The sequence below is a fragment of the Bison bison genome, unplaced genomic scaffold (genome assembly GCF_000754665.1).
Source record: "Bison bison bison isolate TAMUID 2011002044 unplaced genomic scaffold, Bison_UMD1.0 scf7180017864479, whole genome shotgun sequence".
Lineage (NCBI taxonomy): Eukaryota > Metazoa > Chordata > Mammalia > Artiodactyla > Bovidae > Bison > Bison bison.
Window position 1 is genome coordinate 2,907,550 of NW_011495039.1, and position 9,835 is coordinate 2,917,384.

The following is a 9,835-nucleotide window of genomic DNA, read 5'->3' on the forward strand; positions in this document are numbered from 1 at the left end:
CATGAACACCCAGGACTGATCTCCTTTAGGATGGACTGGTTGGACCTCCTTGCAGTCCAAGGGACGCTCAAGAGTCTTCTCCAACACCACAGTTCAAAAGCATCAACTCTCCAGCACTCAGCTTTCTTCACAGTCCAACTCTCACATCCATACATGACCACTGGAAAAACCATAGCCTTGACTAGATGGACCTTTGTTGGCAAAGTAATGCTTCTGTTTTTGAATATGCTGTCTACGTTGGTCATAACCTTCCTTCCAAGGAGTAAGCATCTTTTAATTTCATGGCTGCAATCACCATCTGCAGTGATTTTGGAGCCCAGGAAAATAAAGTCTGACACTGTTTCCCCATCTATTTCCCAAGAAATGATGGGACCAGATGCCATGATCTTAGTTTTCTGAATGTTTAGCTTTAAGCCAACTTTTTCACTCTCTTCTTTCACTTTCATCAAGAGGCTTTTTAGTTCCTCTTCACTTTCTGCCATAAGGGTGGTGTCATCTGCATATCTGAGGTTATTGATATTTCCCCCAGCAATCTTGATTCCAGCCTGTGCTTCTTCCAGCCCAGTGTTTCTCATGATATACTCTGCATAGAAGTTAAATAAGCAGGGTGACGATATCCAGTCTTGACGAACTCCTTTTCCTATTTGGAACCATTTTGTTGTTCCATGTGCAGTTCTAACTTTTGTTTCCTGACCTGCATATAGGAATTTGTAAATGTGCAATTGTAAAAGGGAAAATGTATAAGTACATGGCTAGGGAAGTACATGAAAGAAATGTTTCTGATTTAATTGGTAGAGCAAGGAGCCAAGCACTGGCATTTAAAAAACAGACACAAACACAAGCTCCAGATGAGTAAGAACCAGGTTAAAGTCCTCCAAACTTAAGGATGGTAGAGAAGAAAACCACAACATAGCTGGTACCTTCATGTGCTTCTGAAATTGAAATGCATTTACTTTGCAGACCTGGTAAAAACCACAGCAGTAATGTCAGGAGCTAACAGGTCTGTCTATGAGGAAAATCTAAAGATATGGTTAAGGCAAAAAGAAAATGCAACTGAATGTTGTAAGTTCAAAAAATTGCTGGAAAACTCAAAGAACAGACAGAAGGGGATTGATAACACTGAAGAAAGGTGAGCAACAGGTCAGGTTTGACTTGATTTTTCCAATGTTTTTGAATCATTCCTGGGTTAACATTGTGCCTTGCAATAGTGGACAAAGACTATGGATTCAAAGATTTAAACAGAGAACTTAAAACATACCAAAACATACCTCTTAGGAATTCTACCTTAAAAACAAAATACTTCCAGTTGGCCTAAAAATAATTAAACTGGAACACAAAGACCGTGTTAGGAGAAGTGATGTTGTCTTTATTCATTCTCAGACCTGGAATAGAATATTTGTCTTTGGATTTTTAAAATCATCCCAAACCTGGCCCTGATAACACCTGAGAAAACTTTCTTGCTGGCCTTTACTTCAATAGAAATTCACTAAACATTAATATTTATTTTGGAATGAGAGAGATTTCTACAGGTTCTTAGGAATACAAATAAATCTTGAAATGCAAATATTCAACATTTAGAACTAATAAATATGTATTTAAAGAATGATGTTAATATGGTTTATTCATAACCTAAGCAGGTGTGACTTAAATAATCATATATTAAATTCTTTATTAGTAACAGAAATATTTTTTAAAAAGTTATCATTAAATTTAACCAAGCATGCTACCTAACCATAATTCTGAGCTCTCATAATATTCTACATTTGATTTAGAAATATCAAATTTAGGATTCATTGTCTTTACTATCATCCCAGTAGCAAGAATATTTAATTCATTTTAATGCTATCTATTATAACCAGGCTAATCAGATTACCGAGCAAACCATCAGCTCTCTATTTAGCAAGGACTTTAGAGACAGAATAGATTATTAAATGATTGGGCTTACAGTAAAGGTTTAAAAAAAGTATTTTCCTGCCTTGTAATGAGTACAGTCCGCCACCAGAGAGAGCTCAGTAACTGTATTTTCTTAAAGAGATCACATTTTCTTTCAACTAGATTGAAATTCTCTATCAGAAGTGCCTGCTACATGCTAGAAGGAAAATAGCTATTCTTTAATTATAATATTCAGAGTCAGTTTCTAGAAATGAAACTATCATATTTGGCATTTAAGAAATTATTTGTTCCTAGCAAAGAAACTTAGTGCAGAAGGTTTCAAGGAAGATTTCCAAAGAGAAAGGCTCAGGTTGACTGTGTATAATGAACTGAACCCTCTTTCTGACTAATGAGAAGATCTTTTATATATTAGAAGTAAGCATTTTTTCAAAAGAACACAAAAGATACTTTTCAACATAACCTGGTTAACAAACTGAGTAAATTAAAAAAAAAAATAAGTCAATTGATAAACATACTCAAATACTCAGTAATAAATGGACTTTGATCAATAATAACCTAAAATTGCTAGATTCTTAATGTCTTTTAACTGTCTGATTTTCAGTTGGAGGATTTTTTATTATTAATAACCAAGGTCACTTCATTTAATAAGAATGTAGGCAACCATAGTAGAAACAATTTTAAGTTTGTCAATATCCAGCCCCTTCCACAACCCCAATCATGATAAGTAAATTAAACGAAGAAGCACATACACTCCAGTTTATCCTCAGGTCTTCCTCTTTCAAGGAGAGACAGGTAACAGACTATATCCTTCAGATGGATTACTTCTGGGGAACACGTGTTTGCTGGAGAAGTACGAGGAGGGGTGATGGCACCTTTGTTCATTTTCAGACCTGGAAAAAAAAATATTTGTCTTTACATACTTAAAGAAATTCACAGTGCTCTCAAACAAACAAACAAAAAAGGGAAATGGAGAGATAACGATTGCATAGACCATATAAAGAACTGTATGTTTCTAAGGCATCAAACAACCCAAACCTCTGGTACTAGTATAACAGAGACAGACATTCCATGACTCTTTTAAGTAATATAGAGTTCTTTGGCATTCAGGGACATGGGGGCTGCTCTGCAGACTCACTGGAGGGTATGTGGGTCAGAATTCTGTGGCCCAGGGTTGGTTGGTGGACAGAATCCAAAGCACGAAGCACTACTTCCCTATTCCACCTTTCTCCACTTTAGGCAGTGACAGCTGTAAATCATTTGGAAGACTGAAAAATGGTCTTTCATAAAAAAAAAAAAAAAAAAGCTGAGGAAATGTGAATCCGTCACAATATGATTTATATACTGACAACCAGGTATCATCCATACATAAAAACATGCATTTATGTCCAGTCATGCAAAAGACATCCTTTTCGCCATCAAGGAATCTTCCCATGGGCAAGAGAAAAAGAACATACAAAAAAACCTGGATAAACATGACAGATTTAATTAGCGAAGTAAGACTACACAACTGCAGTTTAAATACGGTCCATACTTTATTTCTGACACCTATTCTTTGTGCCTATTCCAAGACAAGGGTGAAGAAGTGGGTGAAATGAAGTCGCTCAGTCGTGTCCGACTCTTCGTGACCCCATGGACAGTAGCCTATCAGGCTCCGCCGTCCATGGGATTTTCCAGGCAAGAATACTGGATTGGGCTGCCATTTCCTTCTCCAGGGAATCTTCCCAACCCAGGGATCGAACCTGTATCTCCTGCATTGCAGACAGACACTTTACCGTCTGAGCCACCAGGGAAACCCCCAAGACAAGGGTAGTGAACGTGAATGCCTAGTCATAAGAGCTGATCACTGCAGGTTATCTGGATGATGATAAATAAGCTGAGACCTTTTCACAATAAATAGTTCCATCTTATGAGAGAAGCCTCTGAAACAAGACCATATGCATCTGACAAGGTACACCCCGATAATCCTTTGAGGTCTGTTTGGTCATATGAAAAGTATGAGGGTGAAATGGCTAATGGGGCGAATGGCTACATGGTTCCTAATCAACCAGGAGTTACTGGAACAGAAGGAATAACCTTAACCAAATACAGTCTAAACGCCAGTCATTCATCTGTCATTCACCAGCACACCTCAACCTAACGACATCTGTTGCTCTAGTTTATTTCCTTCCATGTGTAACTTTGATAAAATACCTGTCATTTCCTTCAGCCATTTCAAGATATCCAGGAATACAGTTTCATGTATTACGAAAAGTCAGAAGTTAGTTTAGTAGTCACAAGGTTACTGCTAAGAAAATGTGTCATTTACTGAGTGTATGATATGTGGCAGGAACCATGCTGGGCACTTGAACACAAAACATCATCTTACTTAACTCTCCCATTACCCCTGTGAAGGAGACTGCATTATTACCACTTTACAGATGAGAAACAACCTTAGTGAAATTAATTGCTAGAGTTTCATAAGTAGCAAATTTGTCCTCTTTAGTCTACATTAATAGCTTACAGACTATTTTTGTTCAAGGCCAATAGGAAGAAAAAGTAAGAAAAACAATTTACATCTTCAGTTCAATTCAGTCGCTCAGTCGTGTCCAACTCTTTGCGACCCCATGAATCACAGCACACCAGGCCTCCCTGTCCATCACCAACTCCCGGAGTTCACTCAGACTCACGTCCATCGAGTCAGTGATGCCATCCAGCCATCTCATCCTCTCTCGTCCCCTTCTCCTCCTGCCCCCAATCCCTCCCAGAATCAGAGTCTTTTCCAATGAGTCAACTCTTTGCATAAGGTGGCCAAAGTACTGGAGTTTCAGCTTTAGCATCATTCCTTCCAAAGAAATCCCAAAGCTGATCTCCTTCAGAATGAAGTCCAAGGGACTCTCAAGAGTTTTCTCCAACACCACAGTTCAAAAGCATCAAATCTTAATCCAGCACAAATACAAACACACACATATACTAGTAGGTTTCCTACATGTGCCATTATTTTCTTTCCTTTGTTAACCTATTCTCTTCTATTTCATTCTTAAAATTCTTTTGTCAAAGATCCCTTAAGTTGAATTCATTATGGGCCACAGTTTTCAAATCCACAGTTTGAAAAACAGTGCTTTATATCTTTCATTTTTACCAAAGCCTTATTTCAAATATACCTTTATGCTTCACATTAATGCTACTTCTGTTCACCGTTATTGAAAAAGATACACACACACACATATATATACATACATATGTTATAAGTTGATTTCTCCCCTTGACAAAAGTGTCACTGTATATCTAATGCAAAGTAATATGGTCACTTTTATAAACCAAGGGCAGAGAATAGAAGACAATTCTGAGCTTTAAAAAGAAAATACCTGACTACTTCTAACTAACCATCTAAAGCCTCACCAGCTGTAGGAATAAGCAGTCTCAGTCTATGATAAAAGACATTTTGGCACTGATCCTTCACATGGCCATAACTTTCAGACTTGGAGAACACAGCACTTGAATTATGGTTGGATAAACTATGACCTAACTCATCCTGTATGATGAGCTAATCCTCTCTTCCATGCCCCCCCTTTATGGCAGTGAAATGCTTTAATAAGTTACATTTAATTATTTTACACTACAACTCAGCACAAAATAAGAAAGAATAAAAAGCATGTGTCATCACATTCATCTGGAAGAAAGACAAAAAGTATCCATTTTCACTTACATCTTTTCATTTATGATTATCTGTATTTATAAAATTAAGGTTATGGTATCTCAGTACCAGTTTTCATAATACTGAACAAAAAAATTTGGAGAACATGAGTATCACAGTTTTCTGCTTGCCTTTCTTGTATGTCATGTACATACTGAACATGAACATAAATGTATAATTTAAATTTAATACTACTTTTGGTCAAGAAACATGCTACTCTACTAAGATTGCTTCTGCTTGACAAAATGACCATCTGCCATTTGCAATTCATGATATGTTGTAAACTAAAAGTTTTATGATGCCTTGAATTGCATCATAATTTCACATATAAAAGAACTGAAAAGTTATTAAAAAAGAAATTATGGGCATATATGACAACACACAATGAAGAACTAATTCTAATTTTCCTTAAGCCCTATTTCAGCTAAACTTGAGAGGTAAAATGTATACTTTTTGCAAAGATTTATAGGGTGCATCAGAGAAAACAAATAAAATGTCAAAGGCCTTTTTCACAATTACTTTACAACAACAACAAAAAAATATAGAGAGCTGGAGTACTAAACCTTAAGGTATTGCATTAAAAAGCTTGGGATGGTTCCTGCCCCAACCTTCTCCCTTAGATCAGCCCACTTTTTCTTATGTGATGAAAATGCTTATTTTTTTATTTAATATTTTGAAAACAGGTCATAGGGCCTCAATCTGTCTTCACAGAGGTTATTTTTACATCCGTACTCCACCCTGTAAAAAATTTTTTCCTGTCCCTAAATTTGGCTGTAGGTCTTACCCAGTACTTACTCATCTCTCAGAAAGTACACTTCCCTGAAGAAAAGTCTTTTTCCTTTTAAGCCGTCTGTGCTACGGGTTCTACAGAAAACACAGGAGACTGTGCAAATGGCAAATGAACATGGCAAGCCTGGTTTCCTGCCTACAGCATCTCATGAAGTGAGATGGTAAATGGAAACCTACACTTCTCTTTAGCAGTAATAGCCTCTGAAGAAGAGGCTCAAAAGCCTACTTTCCTTTAACAAAGCCCATTTGAACCCATCCAGTCACTGGTGAAACTCTCTGTTCACAACTGGAACTGTATGTGAAGCTAGGTATAAAAGCAAGGTGTGTTTGTTTTGCCTTAAGTGGTCAATATTTAGTCCTGAAGATCATGTGATTGCCATCCAAATGCACACATTCTCTGACTTGCCCAAGATTATGCTTCTTTAAATATTTCCCCACAAAATTGAAGTATATACACCTGCACACGTGCCATTTATGTCTGCAGACCCATATATAGCTATACACATATAACATATATTACAAGGTACAACCAAGTACAAAATAAGTAGAAAATAAGCATGACAATTAGAGTCTATTAGTTTTATTGGGAATAATTAAATTGTACTCTGATGGCATTTTTCTGCTTTTATGATGATTTTATATATATGTATATATACATATATATATAAACATTCTTCTCTGCAAAGTTTTAAGTACAAAAACAATTAGCATTAGTCAAATTGAATATTGTTAATAACCAACAAATTCTTCAAACACCTTATTTTCATTGTATTCTGATATGGATACTCTATTTCTTGAAAAACTGACTTTAAAGGTTCTGTTCTAATAGATACATTTAATTCCAGTCTCAAGGTTCAATTATTAGCAAATCTGTCTTGGTACATGTTCAATTACCGTCTCTGCTCCAGTTTAATTTATCTTCAAACACTAGCATTACAGAAAATGAAAACAGTAGTGTTATCTCCATTATTTCCCTTCCTCTATTAAAATGAAATATTCAAAACTAATAACACAAATTAAAATTCTAAAGTTATCACGCAAGAAAACACTCTGGTAACTTGGTTTTTCCAGTTTTTATACTGGTTCAATTTGCAGAAATTTATCGGGCTTCTCAAGCAATTTATCACATAGTATAATCACATATCGAGGCTTCTCATGTGGCTCAGTGGTAAAGAATCTTCCGGCCAATGCAGAAGACACAGGAGATGTGAGTTCAGTCCCTGAGTCAGGAAGACCACCTGGAGAAGGAAACGGCCATCCACTCCGGTATTTCTGCCTACAAAAATCCCATGGACAGAGGGGCCTGGTGGGCTACAATCCCAGGGGTCACAAAGAGTCGGACACGACTCAGTGACTGAGCATACAAGCACATCTTATTTCAAACTTCAGGCTCTTTTCAAAAAGCAGTAAAAACAATACTTTTCTATCAGTCCTGACCAGTATAATATTCTGCAATGATAGAAATGTTCTATACATTGCACTGTTTAATACAGTGCTATTAACCACACACAGCTGTTTAGGGCGTGAGACGTGGCTGGTATTTGAGTAAAGAATTGAATTGTTTTAATTGATTGTTAAATTTAGATTTCAGTGGTACCTTGAGCTCGTGGCAACCACAGTGCAGGCAACACATTGTCCACAGGCAGCGTATTGAGAGTTGGTTGAATTAATCTCAGTTCCCTAAATATACTCTGAGTGTGGGAATTAAACCATCACATGTGAAAAGTCATGGTACCAAAATTCCTGTATTTGTCACATCGAAATGAAATCTCCATAATACTTTTTATTTTTAATTAAATCATTAACTAATTTGGCTGTGCTGGCTCTTCATTGCTGCATGCAGGCTTCTCTCTAGCTGAAGAGAGTGGGGGCTACTCTCTAGCTGCAGTGTACAGGCTTCTCATGTGGCGCTTCTTTTTTGGCAAAGCATGGGCTCTAGGGCCCACAAGGCTTCAGCAGTTGTGGCTCTCAGGCTCTAGAGCACTGGCTCAGTATTTGGGGCCCGTGGGTTTAGTCACTCCACGGCATACAGGACCCTCCTGGACCAGGAATCGAACCCATGTCTCCTGCACTGCCAGGCAGATTCTTATCCACTGTAACACCAGGGAAGTCCCTAATAATACTCTTTAAATTTTAATATATTCTTTCTGGGTATATGATATTGTAAGGGGGAAAAAACTGCACTGAATTTGATCTTTATTCTGTATTTGCAAACTGAAATATAGAAAAATGACCTGTTTGTGAATAACAGTAATAGCTGGCACTATTAATGTAAATTACATTTTTGAGTCTCACACGACCCAGTAAGTCAGACATTATTTCCATTTTGCATTCAAGAAAACAAAGACCAGTTGTGCACCGACAATTTAAAAGGCAACCTGATGCAGGATTATTTTAAGCTTTAAGTATACTTTTGCGGTGCTAGAGAGCAAAAACCAAATCAGTGAAATCTGTCTCCTGCCTCTCAATAAATGACCTTTTAAGACTCTGGTTTTCAAGACTCTTGAGAGTAACTACATTGATTATTTCATAAACTTCTGGAAGGAAATTAGAGATCCTAGCCATAGCTGAGAGCTCTTAAATATTCACCTTCCATTCAGATCAGTCCTTGGGCCATCCACTTAATACAGGTTTGTGAGAAGACTTTGTATACACTGGCTTGCATGTATAAGCATGCACACATAAAAATACATATTTACCAAATCTTTACCTGCATTCTCATAGGGAAATGGATTATGAATGATTTTTCTTTTCGTTTAATAGATATGCAACTAGCATATTCTTTATAAGCATGTTGTTGTTAGCTAGCCACTTAGTCATGTTTGACTCTTTTACAACCCCATGGACTGTAGCCCAGCAAGGTCTCTGGATTTCCCAGGCAAGAATACTGGAGTGGGTTGCCATTTCCTTCTTCAGGGGATCTTCCCAACAGAGGGATCAAAAAAAAAAAAAAACTGTCTCTTGCATTGGTAAGTGGATTCATTACTGCTGAGCCACCAGGGAGTCCCAAAACTAAATAAATATTAAAGACCTTTAGTGTTATTCATGTAAAATTAGGTTCTAGGCACTGAACATCAAATATTGAACGACACAGATGAAAATCCCATTTTCATAGGGCTTCTGGTCTAGCGCATAAAAACAAATACCTAATATCATGGCATATTTTCTAGCTTGCTACTAAATATTTTTAGAACACATCACAAAGTAAACCATACCTATGATTGATTTGAGGCTCTGTAAATTAATCAAGCTGGTTTTAGAAAAGGCAGAGGAACTAGAGATCAAATTGTCAACATCCGATGGATCGTGGAAAAAGCAACAGAGTTCCAGAAAAACATCTACTTCTGCTTTATCGACTATGCCAAAGCCTTTGCCTGTGTGGATGACAATAAACTGTGGAAAATTCTGAAAGAGATGGGAATACCAGATCACCTGACCTGCCTCTTGAGAAACCTGTATGCAGGTCAGGAAGCAACAGTT

The 9,835-nt window shown here is 37.1% G+C and overlaps 1 protein-coding gene across 1 annotated transcript in view; it reads right to left on the reverse strand.

The window, feature by feature from the left end:
• DGKB (diacylglycerol kinase, beta 90kDa) overlaps positions 1-9,835 on the reverse strand; it is an 873,198-nt gene that overhangs the window by 638,672 nt on the left and 224,691 nt on the right. The window contains exon 5 of the mRNA XM_010862153.1: positions 2,643-2,783. Within this exon, the coding sequence (XP_010860455.1) occupies positions 2,643-2,783 (141 nt within the window). The remainder of the gene's footprint in view (positions 1-2,642; positions 2,784-9,835) is intronic.